Source organism: Mauremys mutica, chromosome 15 (genome assembly GCF_020497125.1).
Source record: "Mauremys mutica isolate MM-2020 ecotype Southern chromosome 15, ASM2049712v1, whole genome shotgun sequence".
NCBI classification, from domain to species: Eukaryota; Metazoa; Chordata; order Testudines; family Geoemydidae; genus Mauremys; species Mauremys mutica.
Window position 1 is genome coordinate 26267837 of NC_059086.1, and position 18232 is coordinate 26286068.

The 18232-nt window shown below is 42.7% G+C and overlaps 1 protein-coding gene across 18 annotated transcripts in view; it reads right to left on the reverse strand.

Annotated features, from left to right (window-relative positions):
* Positions 1 to 18232, reverse strand: part of LOC123350389 (butyrophilin-like protein 2) — a 162175-nt gene that overhangs the window by 64602 nt on the left and 79341 nt on the right. For 10 of the 18 annotated variants that reach the window (XM_044988944.1, XM_044988958.1, XM_044988946.1 and 7 more), the window contains 7 exons: positions 16876 to 16896; positions 10637 to 10657; positions 9766 to 9786; positions 7395 to 7415; positions 4342 to 4362; positions 2422 to 2442; positions 2025 to 2045 (listed from right to left, as the gene is read on the reverse strand). In XM_044988944.1, the coding sequence (XP_044844879.1) occupies positions 2025 to 2045; positions 2422 to 2442; positions 4342 to 4362; positions 7395 to 7415; positions 9766 to 9786; positions 10637 to 10657; positions 16876 to 16896 (147 nt within the window). Of the gene's footprint in view, positions 1 to 2024; positions 2046 to 2421; positions 2443 to 4341; positions 4363 to 7394; positions 7416 to 9285; positions 9467 to 9765; positions 9787 to 10636; positions 10658 to 16875; positions 16897 to 18232 lie in introns of those variants that run through there. The other 8 variants (XM_044988956.1, XM_044988957.1, XM_044988955.1 and 5 more) reach the window with 5 other exon arrangements.

The window sequence follows — 18232 nt, forward strand, 5'->3', positions numbered from 1 at the left end:
CGTTACCTGGTCCGGACCAATACTATGAGGCGGTATGACAACCCCTCTTGAGGCGGTAAAAACCCCTCAGCACCGGTGCATTCTAATGCATTACCTTATGCATTACCTGTTGGCCAACTCAGCAGTTCCCAGTACTGCTATAAACTAACCTTATTGGGGCCTCTCCCCAATACCATTCTGCATTTGATCCTGCTGCACAGTCAATAAGTTCAGATGGCGTGAGCCCAGCAGAAACAGACGTCCCCCACAGACAGTCCTCCTCCGATACCCCAATAGAGATTTCAAAAGGTCTCTTACCTCTATTGTGGCGCCATGGGGTTCGAAGGGGAACGATCCGTAGCAGCCGTCTGTGTGTCCGTGGGCGTTGCCATCCCGGACGAGCCCCCAAATTGTCGAAGAAAAACTCGGTTCTCGCTTTTTGTTTGGGTGCAGCAAAAACAAATACTTTATTATTTCTCTAGTGAACACAAGAGGGAGAGAGTGTCAGGAACTGGGTTGCCCCTTGTCCTGGACGGATCTCTCTCAATTAGTAAACAATCATAACAATTTTTATACCTTCTTAACAGACAGTGGCTAGCAAACCTGGAGACAGTAAAAGTAAACATTTGCATTTGTTTATACATAAGCCTATTCGTTATCTTATTTGTCTGCAATACTAGAACAGAAAACAAGACTGCAATTCACAAGGTCGTAACGACTCTTCACACAATTCACTCTGCACCAGATACAGGGTCACATCTTAACTTCTGCTAATTAGCTAACATACATTAAGATCCCTTCAAACCTTTATTAATTAATTCTTGGCCTCCACAGCACGCTAGATGAGTGGGAAACCCATGTTCAAATCCCTTCTCCTCCTCAGACAGCAGTGGGAATTGAATCTGTGGTCTCTTACATCCCAGGTGAATGCTGTAGCCAAAGATCTAAAAGTTAAGAGGTGGCAATTGCCATCCACAGATTCTTAAGGGGACCCAATCCAGTTGGTGACCTGTGAGTACACCTACTGGAATAGCTGACCCCCCCACGGGATAGGCAGAGGAATGCCTATCTGCTTCTGGTTCATGGACCACTCTGGGGCCTAGAGTGAGGAAGCAATGTGTGTGCCCACAAGTGGAAAAATCAGTACCATGGGAACTTTTACAGTAAAAACTTATGTGCTGAGTGAGTTTAGGTGACTACAGTTAGGTGGCAGCTGAGTGGGAGTGTTTTGAATAGCAGTGGCTGCTAAGAATGGGGGTAAGCCCTATCAGTATCCTCTAGCTAGGCATTCCCTTGCCTCTACCTTTGTGGATCTGGACATAAATGCCAATGTCACTTTTGAAAATTTTACCTTCTGCCTTCTCAAAAGTTGAAGACATTTAGAAAGGTTACAGAGTGGCTGGGTTGCAATTTCATTTATCCCTAGACAGGCTGTACATTTTTCAAAGCTGGAGGAATTTTGAAAATTTGGAGAGTGGAAAAATGGGAAAAAATGAAAAAAGACAAAACAAAAAACCTAAACAACTTTAATTCTATTTCATTCAGTGAGGGAAAAGGGAAATAAAGGGAGAAAGAGAGGGAAAATAATTTAAAAAAATGGAAAACCAAAATTTAGCAAAACAATATTTTTTTATTTAAAAAATTTCCTCTGCATTTTTTTTAAATGAATGTATTTTGTTATTGTTTTTAATAGAAAAAATGCCAACTGCAATCATGCCATTCTCAGCCAAAATGCAATGTGGGTTAACAAATTTTTGCTTCCTGTGAACAGCCCCAAGCCTGATGCTCCAAACCAAGCCTAGATAAAGAATATTCCCAACAATGCACCAATGTAAAATAACCCAGTTATGTCTAGCTATTTTAGGTTTTACATGGCCCTCATCACCAAACATTGATGGAGATGCTGCAGTAAACTATCCAATTCTGCCTCTTGCTAATCAGTGTTTCTCTTTGTTTCTTCAACAAATATAAAATCACACACAATTCCAGCACATGCTCCATCTCTCCTCCGTTTGAGAAGGCTACATAAATGAATGCAAACTTACCCCTTCCCATCCGTAGTTCATCTGCAAAGGAATGACATACATTTGAGTAACTACATATTTTTGCCTTTTTCTGTAAACATTTGGTGGTTGACTTTGGATTGGTGCCAGTTAAGTGTGAGCCATGGAGGATGCAGATATGTAAGGAATTAGCTCCTCCTCCACCTCACAACCACTCAAGTCAACCATGATCAGCATTTCAGTTTTTAAAGTGCATTATTTCCCCTCTCCATTATTAAGAATGAAGTAAGATCGATGGACTGAGGTCTATCATTAGAGTTGCTTATCTGATTCCTGGACTTTTCACTGCTGCTGAACACAACCAGGTGGCAATTCCACCCTATCCCATCGGTCCCTCCTTTGATTGAGTCCAAGGCTACAGACATGAAGGCAAACTTACCTCTCTCCAACTGTACTTGATCTGCAAAGGAATGACACACATTTCACAAACAGCATAATTTTGCCCCGTTTTCTAAATCAGTGTTTTTATGGGATAGGAAATATGGTATGTGGCTGCAAACTGTGAGCTACAGAAATGCTGCATTGAAATGATTATGGATGCAGATTGCTCAGGAGATAAGGAACAAGTTCCTCCCACATGCCCCATCCACACAAGTCAACCCTACTTGGCATTTCACAGTTTTCAAAGTGTGTAATATTGTCCTCTTATTATTCAGAATGAAGTAAAATGAATAGATTGAAGCCCAGCATTGGAATCAATTGCCAACTCAGTTTGCAGTCTCTGGCTGTTTTTGGACTCATTCTGGACGGACACTCCACAGCTGCTACAATCTCCTCTTTAAGTCTGTGGCTGCCTGGGAGGCTGCACTGCATTCTGTCACAAGATGACTTTGCTACAAGGACTTATGCCCACATGCACTCTAGGCTGGAATACTCAGTACAGGAAGTAGGAATGATTTCATTGACCTTCAGAAAAAGATCATATGGTCCAGAACAGCCTGTCTCCTCAGCAACACTCATGCATCAATGGGGTGCTTCACTCATTACACTGGCTCTCCCGAGAATCTTAAATCAGTTTGGTGGCCCAGATCCACAAAATGGTGTAGGTGCTTAATTCCCACCTTAGTCAGATAGTCCAAAATTTAAGTTGACTTATTCTGGAGATGCTTAAAACCCCATTGCATCTATTTTTTTCCATTAAGCCATTAAGCTTCTGCACACCTCATTCTGAGCACCCGGGCACATCTCTCACATCTAATACCCAGAGGGATCCTCAGATTAGGTGAAACTAAGCATTGTGCCAACTACCTTGCCTGGAGCAGCTGCAGGTGTTCTCAACGCTTGACTAACTCCCCACAATGCTAGTGGGAGCAGGCTGAGCTCAGTGGATAAGGCTGGGCTGAGGGAGACCCTGGTTCAAGTCTCCCCCCTGCCTGAAGTAAAAATGGGATCTAACCTTGAGTTTCTTACCTCTGAGGTGAGTGTCCTGACTACCAGTCTATAGAGCACTTCTTATGCTCTCATTGCTTAATGTATGTGCAATGGAACAGCTTCAACAGGAAAAATTGCAAAAGTCACACCTCATAATATCAGATAGTCCTATTATGGCATTCGGATGACAGGCGGGAGACCCAAGTTCAAATTCTCTCTCCTCATCCAGATGGAGGGGTGGGGCAGGGCAGGGGGAGGATTGAAGTGGGTTATCCCACATTCTGGTTGAGTGCTACAACCATTGGGACTAGGGTGAAAGCTGCTGTTTTCTCCTTCTCCCCCCTGCCAGTTTCACATGGTGTTAGATGTGCCCCATACCATTCTTACAAGAAATGGATTAGGTGCCTGACTCCAGGAGAGGAATCAAGACTGTGGATCCCGAGCAGATGTAGGTGCCTACCTCCCTGAGAGGGCTGGGGCTTAGGATACATCCCTTAACTCGGCATCTATCAACTAGCTTAGGCACCTCCCCGCCTATTATACAGTCCTTTGTTGATCCCATATTGAAGAGCATCTCTTTCCCCATGCATCGTATAGGCAGACTAGGCTTGTGGGTTCTATTTGGTAGCCAGCCTCCTACAAGTTAGGTGTTGCAATCTACAACATTGCAATGCCCAAGTCCATGTGTGGATCTGGGCTTTAGTTCCTTCTCCATCTCACAGCCATGGAAGTCAACCGTGATCAGCACTTTGGTTGTCTATGTGGATTTTTCCCCCCTGCTATTATTAAGAATGAAGTAGGATCGATGGATTGATTATCAAGTCAGTTCACAGCCTCTGATTCCTTCTGGACTAGGTGACGATGCCATCCCTGCTTGCTGTCTCTCCCCTGCTTGAGTAGAAGGCTACGTAACTGAATGCAAACTTACTCCTGTCCCACCGTACTTGCTCTGCAAAGGAATGACACACAACTGAGTAACAGCATCGCTTTAGCCCTTTTCTCTAAACAAATGTTTTTATGGCATATGACATCAAGTATGTGGCTGCAGGGTATGAGCAACTGGGATGCTGTAGGTTGCTGAGGAGGGAAGGAACAAGTTCCATCCACATGCCCCATGCCCACACAAGTCAGCGCTGATCAGCATTTCACTGTTTTCAAAGTGTGTTATTTAGCCCTCTTATCACTCAGAATGAAGTTGGATGGATGGACTAAAGCCCAGCACTGGAATCAATTATCAAGTCAGTTTGCAGCCTCTGGCTCTTTCTGAACTCATTCTCAGTGAACACTCCAGTATGCTCAGTTGCTACAAACTCCTCCTAACCTCTGTGGTTGTCTAGGAGGCTGAATTGTATTCTGTCAGAAGATGACTTTGCTTCAAGGATCCATGCCCACATGCACTCTCGAGTCACATAATAGGGCATAGGAATGATCACATCAACTGTCAGCAACACTAGTCCCCAAAAGGTCATGAATGTGGTGCTTCACTCATGACACTCACTTTTGGGCCTCATATGTAAGGCTTTGCTTGCTGTGGTACCTAATAGACTCTCTATTTGTCTGACACCACAATTTCCCTCAGGAACCACTTTCCAAGGGAACTATGAAAGGGTCAGCTAGAACCACTGGCCTACTGCAACTGGCTTCAGAGCTGCTTTCTGAAGGAGGCAAGCATAGCAGCCAATCTCACCACTTCCAGAGCAAGTCTGATATCCACTTGCTTAACATGGCTTTGCCATAGCCCCAACACAGAGAATGAAGAGAGAATAATAGATTACAAGGCCAGATGGGACCTCTGTGATCATCTAGTCTGACCGCCTGTATAACACAGGCCATTGAACTTCTCAAAAATAATTCCTAGAGCAAATCTTTTAGAAAAACATACAATCTTGATTTAAATCTTGCCAGTGATGGAGAATACACAATGGCCCTTGCTAAATTTTAACACAAACCTTTGTAAATCTTTCCAGTATTTAATCACCCTCACTGTTTCAACTTCCAGCCATTGGCTCATGTTGTACCTTTCTCTGCTAGACTGAAGAGCCCATTATTCCTGATCCCCATGTATGGTATTTATGGATTGTAATCAAGTCACACCTTAACCTTCTCTTTGATAAGCTACAAATATTGAGCTCCTTTAGTCTATTACTATGCGGAATGTTTTCTTTTCCTTTAATCATTCTTGTGTCTCTTGTCTGACCCCTCTCCAATTTATCAACATCCTCCTTTAATTGTGAGCACCAGAACTGGACACAGTATTCCAGCAGCAGTTGCACCAGTGCCAAATACAGAGGTAAAATAATCTCTCTACTGCTGCTTGAGATTCCTCTGTTTATGTACCCAAGGTTAGCCTTATTGGTTGTAGCATAACACTGGAAGCTCATGTTCAGTTGATTATCAACCATGAGCCCCTAATGTTTTCAAAGTCACAGCTTCTCAGGATAGAGCTGCACTATCCTGTAAGTATGGCCTACAATTTTTGTTCTTAGATGTAGCTGTATTAAACCGCATATTGTTTCCTTATGGTGAACCCACCAAGGGCGATCCAGATTATTCTGTATCAAGGACCTGTCTTTTTCATTATTTACCACTTCCCCAATTATTGTGCCATGTGCAAACTTTATCAATGAAAATTTAATGTTTTCTTCCAGGTCACTGATAAAAATGTTAAATGGCATAGGGGCAAGAACTGATACCCCATGGGACCCCATTAGAATAAATGAACCCTATGGGAACCCTTTTGCCTCTCCCCTCCAATGAGAGGATTTTTTCCCCTAAAAGTTATACTCTAGGAATTATTTGGGGAAAATGATATGGCCTGTGTTAGACAGGTGGTCAGATTAGATTATGATTTTTAATTTGTTTGGATACTCTAAGCATGATTATATTATATATTTGTAGATAGACAAATTGATATAATAAGGGAACATATTAAGAAAAAATTAAGTAAAGTTTACAATGTATGAATCTATAAATAAAAGTAGATTAAGTAGGACACAGATTTATGTTTCATCCTTAAAGTCTTTTTCAGGTCTGACTCAGGTAGAAGTTGAGATGTGAATGGATGTTTTGTGTGAATAAATACTGAATTTTTTTTGCATTTTGACAATTATCCTCAATAGGACTATTTATGTGGGGAAGGATACCTCATGTAATTCAGAGTTTGTGAAATTGGACACCTACAGTGAAGTGTCATTTCTTAAGGTCTGCTGTATAATGGATTATTTAGGGGCTTTGTGATGGGGTGTCTACTTTACACAAGAATTGAAGGGGTAAATTAGGTCAATTAACATTAGGCTGCTCCTGAAAGAAACCTAGGATGTGCTAGGGCCAAATTGCACATGAACTGCACATGCACATGGACTGTTGGAGGTGGGGAGCCCGGCCAGATCTATAAAGAGAGGAAGTTGGCATGCTAGGGGAGATAAACCACAGTTGCACTCCCTGAGACAAAGGAGAAGAGCAGGAAGCTGTAAGGGGAGAGTAGGAAGCTATACAGGGTAGGAGCAGTGAGGGCTGGAAGAGTAAAGCCAGAACTGCTGGGTTGAGGGTCCATGGACTGGAACCCAGTGTAGAGAGTGGGCCCAGGTTCCCCTACCAGCCACTGGGGGAGTGGCACAGATCAGGCAGTGGGGAGTGGACTGCCATGGACAGTTTGCCTCAAAGGACTTGCAATACCCCAGAATGGGGGAGAACTTTAATGTGACTTAGTGTGAGGGCTAGCTATGGGGAGGACAGTGCTTCGCTCTTGGAGCATGAGAGGCAATGGAGTAACTGAGGGGAACAACTGACTGAGTAACTGCAGGAAGGAGTGCCAGACCAGGTGGCAGAGCAAATTCCCCAGATGAGACACAAGGAGGTGCCACCAAGCAGTGAGTGGACCAGTCCCTGTCACAGGCTTATATTTAGACTTGGAAATACAGGATGTACATTTGAGTTGAAAAAAAAATCAGTGAAGCTGCTTAGAAATCTGAGCAAACTTACCATTTTCAAGCTGGAGTTGTTCTGCAAAAGAATAAACTTGATCAAGATTTGTAATTTCCTTGTTGTTGAAAATTAGATTTTCATTATCAATGACTACATAAGTAACAAAGAATCCTGTGGCACCTTATAGACTAACAGACGTTTTGCAGCATTAGCTTTTGTGGGTGAATACCCACTTCTTCGGATGCATCTTTCTCCTCTGTCACTTCCAACTGATATATCCCCAATTTATATATAAAAAAATCTTGTTGTTAGTTCCTACATGCATGACCTTGCACTTTACACTCTTAAATTCAATCCCATTTCTATTACTCTAGTTAACAAGATCATCCAGATCTTCTTGTATGATATTCCAACCCTCCTCCGCATTGGCAATACATCCCAATTTTGTGTCATCCTCAAATTTTATTAGCACATTCCCACTCTTTGTGCCAAAGTCAGAAGTAAGAATATTAAATAATATTGGACACAAGACTGATCCCTGAGGAACTCCACTACTAACCTCACTCCCTCAGTTAACCTTTCAGTATGATCTGTTGTAGTCTCTCCTTCAACCAGTTTCTTATCCACCTTTCAATTTCAGATTTAAAAATTTTATTAAAGTAAATGTTTGAAATGAAATATACACAGGTTGAGAGGGAAGGTACTGTACATCTGGGGTCAGGCTTGGGTTATGGAGGGTTACAGATATCGTTTGCAAGGATGAAAAGATACATACATATCGCATAACCGGCATAGACCCAGACTGGGGTGCAAGGATTTTTAAAGTGTCAGGGGATAAGTGGGCTCGGGTTCGCCACCCATGGAATAAATAAGGAGTCCAAGTCAATATCAGTGGAGTGGATAAGTAAATGGGTGGGGTGTGTCCCTTGGTCCGTCAGGGAAGGAAGTGGGTTATTTCCCTGGTCGGCTGTCCTGATTACTCGGTGTGGTATTGGCGGTGTCCGGTGATGTGTTCGGTATAAATGTCTCTGGATCACCTGATGGTGTCGGACACCATGAGCTGTCTCATGAGCCGGGCGTAGCGTCAACCGATCCCACACGTTCTCAGAACCGACTCGTTGTGGGGGTCCCACGAGCCCAAGGCTCCCATGATCAGGGCGTGTACCTGGACTTCGTAGCCTTGGGCTCTCAGGGTCTCAGCCAGCGGGGCATACTTTGACTCTTTCCGTGCTCGGGCCTCGTGAAAGGCCAGTAACCGGTTTTCAAAAGGCACTGTGACGTCTACTAGGAGGACCTTCTTCTTTTCTGCGTCTGTCACGACGATGTCGGGTCGCAGTTGGCTGTCTGTTCCGGGGATGGCGGAGTTGACGGTGATCTTCCCCAGGGACGGTGGGATGGCTTTCACTAGCTGGTTCTGGATGGCGTTGTGGTGGTGCCGCCAGGCTCCAGCGTGCTGCTTGCATCCACACAGGACGTGCGGCAGGGTCTCGTTCACATAGCAGAACTTCCTGCAACGCTTGCCCAGGTTGCCGTGGCGGATGGCTCCGTTGAGGGGAACACAGTTGAGTCGGGCCCTGTGGATGAACCGCCAGTTGGTGAACCTGGTGAAGCTGCCCCCGGGGAGGAAGTGGCTACGGGCGTCCCACTTGCTGGACACCTCGAACACTTTGCCCTGGTCCAGCTTCCGCTTGAGGTTCTCGGCATAGTGGCAGCAGATGGCGTCTTTCAGGGACCTTTCTAGCATGGCTCTGGCGGTTGGGGTGACGATGGTGTGGTCCGGGGTCTTTACATGTGGCACCAGTATTCCCAGCTCCCGGCCTTCCTCGCACGACTTCCAGCAGCAGCTGATCCTCTTACCCAGACGTCTCGAGGTGTTGCGGGTGCGGGACCAGAGAGAGGACAGGTCTCCTCCCTCTCTCCCAAACTCAGCCTCCAGGGAGCCGCTGAGGTAAGTGGCGACATCCCACTCAGAGGGGGCCCTGGTGATGCGTTTCCTGATCACGCCCCATACGGCCTCCTGTGTGATGCTCCTCACTGTCGGGTCCGGGCACGTCAGGAGGCGGAAGGCGTGGGTCATCACCGCCACATCGCACAGGTCACCCATCTGAGGTACGTTGGCGCCGCTCTGCCTGTGGGAAATGTAGATGATGTCCGTGCATGCCCTCTGGGGAAGGTGGAGCCATTTCTTCACCAGCTGTCTGGTGAAGAAATTGGAATTAAAAATGAGTAGATTTTTTTGAGAAGTTACAGTATAGAAACAGCCTTACTCAGAACCATTCATATGCTGGATTGAGATGTTGTACAGCCAAGCCAATGATATTTTGATGACCAGTGGGAGAAGACCAATATTTAGAAAACAGATGGAAAAACTTCCTCAGAGACATCCTCATATTTGAGTGAAAGTGCTTAAAAATCAGCTTTGACTTACGGATTTTCTGCTGGAATATGTCTGAAAAAGAAATGTTGAAATAACACATTCAGAGTTTTTCTCCACACTGAGTCAGGGAATGTAACTTGTTTTTTTAACTAAAGGATCTATTAAGTTATCACATACATCATAGCAACAGAGAGACTATCTACTTTGATTCTTGCCATAAAAAGGAACTAAGGGTAAAACCAGATTATATTTGATACTGTACAATGGGACAAATGGAATTTTGGCCTGCTTAATATCTGTTCAGAGCAGTCTCATCTTAAGCTCCTCTGCTTGAAAAGAAAACTACAATCAGTCAATGTACAGTTTCTCAGTGCTTTCAGTAGATTGGTTGCAAAGGAATCAAACACATTGTGTAACTACATCTTTTCCCCTGTTGTGTAAACAGTCATCTCAATTGTCCCCCATAAATAGTGCTCAATCTGTCCTGTCCCAGATGAGGGACTCTCCTGGACTCTTTATGAACAAGTGAAAAGATTTCTCTTCATCACTGTCAAGGTTCCCTCCCCACTCTGAACTTTAGGGTACAGATGTGGGGACCTGCATGAAAGACCCCCTAAGCTTATTTACCAGCTTAGGTTAACAGTAAGCTGCCACCACCAAGCGTGTTCCAAATCTTAAGGGAGAGCCACTTGGAACTCTGCCTTTTTGCCAAATATTTCCCAAGTCCCTAACCCCCGCTTTCCTGGGCAGATTTGAGACTAATTCCTCCCCCCCAAATCCTTACACCCCTTTTCCTGGGTAGGTTTGAGAGTATATCCTCACCAATTAGTCCTGGTGAACACGGATCCAATCAGGCCCCACTTACCAAGAGGCCAATATTTGACCTTCCCCCTCTATACACCAGAAATCAGAGAAAACTTACTCTTTTCAACCTGGAACTGGCCTGCAAAAAAGCCAATATTGTTTATAAATGCATTTTCTTTTCATACTGAGGACTCAGTCCTGCTCCATTGACATCAGTAGGACTCCTGCCATTGATTTCACTGAGAGCAGGAAATGATGGGGCTGAGGGGGCATCCTTGTTTCAATTTGTTTCAATTGTTAACTCCAAGTTAACAATTTTCATGTTTTATGTTGCCATATGCCCAACCTGAAACCATTACACCCCCCAACACAGCTCCCAAACCCCTTCAGCCGTCTCCCATTGATAAATGCCCAATCCCTGCAACTCTCATCAGCAGAGAATACCCAGATTTCCCAAGGGAGAAACACTCTCAAACCAACTCAGAAACACTCAGAATCCCACTTTTGCTCACTAATAAATGACTCACCTGGACTTATCTATCCCAACCATGCTGACAAGCTCCCTGTCCCTGAAGCAATTGCAGAAACTCTCCCTCCCACCCATGCCTGTACAAATGAATCATTCAGAGCTTGTCTATACTTGAGCTGTGGGTATAATTTCCAGCTCAGATAGACTTACCCACACTAGCTCTGATTCATAGAATCATAGGGCTTGGCTACACTTACAAATTTGCAGCGCTGCAGCAGGGTGTGAAAACACACCCTCTCCAGCGCTGCAAATTGCGGCGCTGCAAAGCGCCAGTGTGGTCAAAGCCCCAGCGCTGGAAGCGCGGCTCCCAGCGCTGTCCGTTATTTCCCACAGGGAGGTGGAGCACGGACAGCGCTGGGAGAGCTCTCTCCCAGCGCTGGCGCTTTGACTACACTTAGCGCTTTGAAGTGCTAAGTGTAGCCACAGCCATAAAAATGTATGTCTTGAAGGGGCCTTAAAAAGTCATCCAGTCTAGCCGCCTGTGCTGAGCCAGGATGAAGTAAATCTCGACCATCCATGAGCTGTGTTTGTCCAACCTGTTCTTAAAAACCTCCAATGATGAGGATTCCACAGCCACTCTTAGAAGTCTATTCCAGTGCTTAACTACCCTCATGGTTGGAAAGTTTTTCCTAATACATTACCTAAATATCCCTTTCTGCAGATTAAGCCCATTATTTCTTGACCTACTTTCATTGGACATGGAGAAAATTGATCACCGTCCTCTTTATAACAATCCTTAACATATTTGAAAACAGTTATCAGGTTCCCTCTTGGTCTTCTTTTCTCAAAACTAAACATGTCCAATTGTTTAACCCTTCCTCATAGGTCAAGTTTTCTAAGCCTATTATCTTTGTTGCTCTCTTCTGAACTCTCTCCAATCTGTCCGCATCGTTCCTAAAGCATGGCCCCAGAATTGGACACAGTATTCCATATGGGGCCTCACCAGTGCCAAGTAGAGTGGGACAATTACCTCCTGTGTCTTTCATACAATACTTCTGTTGTTAAACCCCAGAAATATATGTCTTTTTTGTAACTGCATCACATCATTGATTCATATTCAATTTGTGATCCACTATAACCCTCAGAACCTTTTCAGGAGTACTACCACATAGCCAGTTGTTCCCCATTTTGTAGCTGTGTATTTGATTTCCCCCCCCTAAATGAAAACCTTTGCACTTGTTTTTATTGAATTTCATCTTGTTGATTTCAGACCAATTCTCCAATTTGTCAAGTTTGTGGTAAATTCTAATCTTGTCCTCCAAAATGCTTGCCAGCTTGGTGTCATCTGAAGATTGTATAAGCATACTCTGCACTCAATTATCCAAGTCATTATTGGACATATAGAATAGTACTGAACCAGTTGGCAGCCAATGGGAGCTGGGGACATGATGCTGATTCTGGGAGCTGCGTGGAGCCACTGCATGCATGGAGCATGGCAAGCCCCAGACCCCCCTCTCCAGCAGGAGCTTGAGGGCCAGATGAAAACATCTGAAGGGCCAGATGTGGTCCCTGGGCTGTAGTTTGCCCACCTCATCCTATACATAAGATGTAATTCTATCAGGGTATGTCTATACTAGAGCTAGGAGGTGTAGCTTGGGTAGACATGCTCACACTAGCTCTGAGTTAGCACACTAGAAAGAGAAGTGTAAGTGTAGCAGTGTAAGCAGCGAGAGGGGCTAGTCTCCTGTAGTATCCCATCTGAAACTATAGCTATGTACTCTGAGGCACCTAGGCCATCCAGCTGCCCATGCAGACCTGACCACATTGCTATTTTTGCCATTCTAGCTCGATCAGAGCCAGTGCAGGAATGTCTGTCCAAACTGGAAATCATTTCTCCACTTCCAGCATAAACGTCCCATTAGTTAAGGTGAAGTTTCTTTCTGGAGAAGGAGGAGGATAATCTTCCATTTTTCAGGTCATTGATAAAAATGTTAAATAGCATAGGCACAAGAAGGAGAGGTTATCACCCTGTGCAATACATGGGGTTCTTCAAGATGTGTCCCCCTGTGAGTTCTCTGCTTCAAGTGGGCATGTGCCCATGTGCCTTCAACTGGAGATTTTCAGTAGCAGTGTCTGCTAGGCCTGCACATTTGCCTTACACAACCTCATACTCTGCACCAAGGCTATATGAGGCTGCTCAAGCAAACCACCCTCAGTTCTTCCCCCACTTCAAAGTCCCATAGAGAGGAAGAAGCAGAAAGGAAGAAGAGCAGGTAGTAGAACACTCATAGGGACACACACCTCCAAGAACACCAATGACTGAACAGATTGAGTAACCTCTTCTTTTTGTTCAAGAAGTCCACTTCAGGTGACTACTGAGCAGTACCCCAACTGGAGTGGGGAGCTTCAGTGCTGAGTCAAGTCTGTAGACAAGACTGCATTCCCAAGGGTAGCGTATGATCTGGAAGAGTGGACTACAACATAATGTTTGCAAAAGGTATGTATTAAAATCCAAATTGCAGCCTTGAAGATTTCAGCAATGGAAATGTTCTTAAGCAGCACTATGGAAATAGAAAGAGCTCTCATTGAATGGGCTAGTAACCTAGAAGGATTTTGCATACTGAGAGATTCATAACAGGAAATGATGCATCCAGAAAGCCATCTAGTGAGCCTCTTACTATAAACAGTGAATCCTTTAAATGAGGATATAAATATCCTTAAAGACCTAAAGCGCTGGGGTCTGGAGCCGGCCCTGCCTCTAACAGAAGTCATAGACAATCCTGTCTTTTTCATTTCCAGGAGGTAGTTTATAAAAGTGGAGAGGGAAGAATGAGCAGGTGGATGACATTGCTGTTCATATCAATGAGTGAATCTTCTCCACTTTTGAAGGTAAATATTTAAGGTGGATTCTTTCCTACTGTTCAACAACACCTGCTATACCTCTGCAGAGCAAGCAGACTATATTCCTGTGAACCATTGAGGACCTTGAGAAATGTGAAGTTTGAGTCTCATCTCTCAATTTTTTCTACTTGTGCTCTTGAGGGGGGCACAGAAATGACATGCCTGGGAATGTGAGTGTCCCCCAGACAATGGATGCAACAGGAATATCCCTCCTGACTAGGATAGCCTCCCAGCAATGGAGACATCTTTTAAAGCCTGGTGTTCCTGCCATACTCTCATAAAGGAGGAAAAGCAGCATCCCCGCAGAAGGACGGGAGAAGGAAAGAGAAAGATGAGGGGATAAAACAAATTTTAAAACATAATCTAAACAAAGCTAAAAAACTTGTAAGGCTAGACTAAACTAAAAGGAAAGCAACTAAACTGGCAGCTAAGTGGGCACTCTAGATGCCCCATTTCTCACTAAGGTGGCTGAGAACTAACAAAGGGCAGTTCACTTGTGCAGCCCTTTATAGTCTCAGTGCTGGGCATGGGGTGCAGAAGGGTGCATGAGCAGGCCAAATGGGTGGCCCTACCAAAAAAACTGATAGAAGATGCATAGCACACATGCACTTAAAAATGCACATTTACTAGGGCTGTGAATTAATCACAGTTAACTCATATAATTAACTAAAAAAAAATTAATCATGATTAAAAAAATTAATTGTGATTAATCACACTTATTACAATAGAATATCAATAAAAATTTATTAAATACAGAATACAAAGTGCACAGTGCTCACTTTATGTTATTATTTTTATTACAAATATATGTACTGTAAAAATGATAAACAAAAGAAATAGTATTTTTCAATTCACCTCAGACAAGTACTGAAATACAATATCTTTATCATGAAAGTATAACTCACAAATGCAGATTATTTTGGTTACATAACTGCATGCAAAACCAACAGCCTACAAGTCCATTCAGTCCTACTTCTTATTCTGCAAATCGCTAAGACAAACAAGTTTGTTTACATTGATGGGAGATACTGCTGCCTGTTTTTTATTTAGAATATCACCTGAAAGTGAGAACATGGCACTTTTGTAGCCAGTGTTGCAAGGTATTTACATGCCAAATATGCTAAACATTCGTATGCCCCTTCATGCTTCAGCCACCATTCCAGAGGACATGCTTCTATGCTGATGATGCTCATTAAAAAATATAATGCATCAATTAAATTTGTGATTGTACTCCTTGGGGGGAGAATTGTATGTCTCCTGCTCTGTGTTACCTGCATTCTGCATATATTTCATGTTATAGCAGTCACGGATGATAAGCCAGCACATGTTTCTTTTAAGAACACTTTCACAGCAGATTTGACAAAATGCAAAGAAGGTACCAACGTGAGATTTCTAAAAATAGCTACAGCGCTTGACCCAAGGTTTAAGAATCTGAAGTGTCATCCAAAATATGAAAAGACAAGGTATGGAGCATGCTTTTAGAAGTTTTAAAAGAGCAACACTTTGATGCAGAAACTACAGGACCCAAACCACCAAAAAAGAAAATCAACCTTTTGCTAGTGGCATCTGACTCAGATGATGAAAATGAACATGTGTCAGTCTGCACTGCTTTGGATAATTATCAAACAGAACCTATCATCGGCATGGAAGCATGTCCTCTGGAATGGTGGTTGAAGCATGAAGGGACATATGAATCTTTAGTGCATCTGGCACATAAATATCTTGCAATGCCAGATACAAAAGTGTCATGCGAATGCCTTTTCTCACTTTTAGGTGATGTAAATAGGAAGCAGGCAGCATTAGCTCCTGAAAATTGTAACCAACCTTGTTTGTCTGGGTGATTGGCTGACCAAGAAGTAGGACTGAGGGGACTTGTAGGCTTTAAAGTTTTAAATTGTTTTATTTTTGAATGCAGGTTTTTTTTACATAATTCTACATTTGTAGGTTCAACTTTCACGATATGGAATTGCACTACAGTACTTGTATGAGGTGAATTGAAAAATATGATTTTTTAGTTTTTTATAATAATAATAAAAATTGGAGATATACCTATCTCCTAGAACTGGAAGGGACCTTGAAAGGTCATCGAGTCCAGCCCCCTGCCTTCACTAGCAGGACCAAGTGCAAATATTTGTAATAAAAAATAAATATCAAGTGAGCACTGTAGATTTTGTATTCTGTGTTGTAACTGAAATTAATATATTTGAAAATGTAGTAAACATCCAAAAATATTTAAAATGAATGGTATTCTACTGTTGTTTAACAGAGCGATTAATCGCGTGATTAATTGTGATTAACTTTTTTAATTGCACGATTGAGCTTGATTAATTTTTTTAACCACTTGACAGCCCTAAAATTTCCCAATTTCATTCTCAAATTTTTTGGCAAAAATTATATTTGATCAACTTTTATGTCTTTGTTTTTTGAAAAATTGTTTCACATTGTAATTGGCTATTTGAGGTATGAATTTGATTCATGAGTAGTACTATGAACCAGCCATATTCATACAGGATCATATTTAGTGAGATAAATATTATGATACATAACTTGTGCTATCTCTGTGTTCAACCATTCTCTACCCTGCTCTCAGCCTGTCATCATGGCTTCTCTGTTTTCAGCTAACAAAATTATCCTCATTCTTTTCAATGTAAGTTGGATCCTGAATTCACAGATTGAAATCTAGTCTCGATAATATCAGGTTCCAGATAAACATTAGAACACACTGGTCTGCACAGTAAACCATTTCCTGGGAATTAAAAACCTCAGTATTGTTTTACTATTAGTTTTCATCAAAGCTTCATTTTTCCTGGGTGTAAATCCACTGATTTCACTGGTGTTACAGACAGGATATATTTGGCATCTGGTGTGTAATATACTCTTTGGAGAGGAAGTGTGGCCAAGACAACTACACAGTACATGCAATTCCATCAGATCCTCTATCCCTCTGCTGCTTAAGATTAAAGCTATAGAGATCAGTACAAACTTACCCCTTTCCTTTTTCAATTGGTCTGCAAAGGAATGACATACATTTGATTATAGTACATCTATTCTTTTGATACAGTGAAATAATGTTTTCTATGCAGGGTTACACAGCATAAGGGGCTCTTTGGCCTCTGTTATAGGAACATAAAGACAGCCATACTGGATCAGACCAAAGGTCCATCTAGCCCATTCTCCTGTCTTCCAACAGTGGCTTATGCCAAGTGCCCCAGAGGGAATGAACAGAACAGGCAATCATCAAGTGATCCATCCCCTGTTGCCCATTCCTAGCTTCTCACAAACAGAGGCTAGTGACACCATCCCTGCCCATCCTGGCTAACAGCCATTGATGGACTTATCCTCTATGAATTTATCTAGTTCTTTTCTGAACCCTGTTATAGTCTTGGCCTATATAACATCCTCTGGCAAGGAGTTCCACCGGTTGACTTGCATCATGTGAACAAATACTTCTTTTTGTTTGTTTTAAACCTGCTGCCTATTAATTTCATTTGGTGACCTCTAGTTCTTGTGTTATGAGACGGAGTAAATACACTTCCTTATCTACTTTCTCTATACAAATCATGATTTTATAGACTTTTATCATATCCCCTTTTAGTCGTCTCTTTTTCAAGCTGAAAAGTCCCAGTCTTATTAATCTCTCCTCATATGGCAGCCGTTCCATATCCCTAATCATTTTTGTTGCCCTTTTCTGAACCTTTTCCAATTCTAATATATCTTTTTCCAGATGATGCAACCATATTTGCACACATTATTCAAGATGTGGGCATAACGTGGATTTATACAAAGGCAATATGATATTTTCTGTTTTATTTTCTGTCTCTTTCTTAATGACGCTCAACATTCTGCTTGCTTTTTTGACTGCCCCTGCACATTCAGTGGATGTATTCAGGGAAATATCCACAATGACTCCAAGATCTCTTTCTCGAATGGTAACAGCCAGTTTAGACCCCAGCATTTGGTGTGTATAGTTGGGATTATGTTTTCAAATGTGCATTACTTTGCATTTATCAACACTGAATTTCATTTGTTATTTTGTTGCCCAGTCACCCAGTTTTGTGACATCCTTTTGAAGCTCTTTGCAATCTGCTTCGGACTTAAATATCTTGAATAGTTTTGTATCATCTGCAAATTTTGCCACTTCACTGTTTACCCTCTTTTTCAGATTATTTATGAATATGTTGAATAGGACTGGCCCCAGTACAGACCCCCGGGGGACACCACTATTTGCCTCTCTTCATTGTGAAAACTGATCATGTATTCCTGCCCTTTGTTTCCTATCTTTTAACCAATTACCAATCCAAGAGAGGACCGTCCCTCTTATCCCATGACAGCTTACTTTGCTTA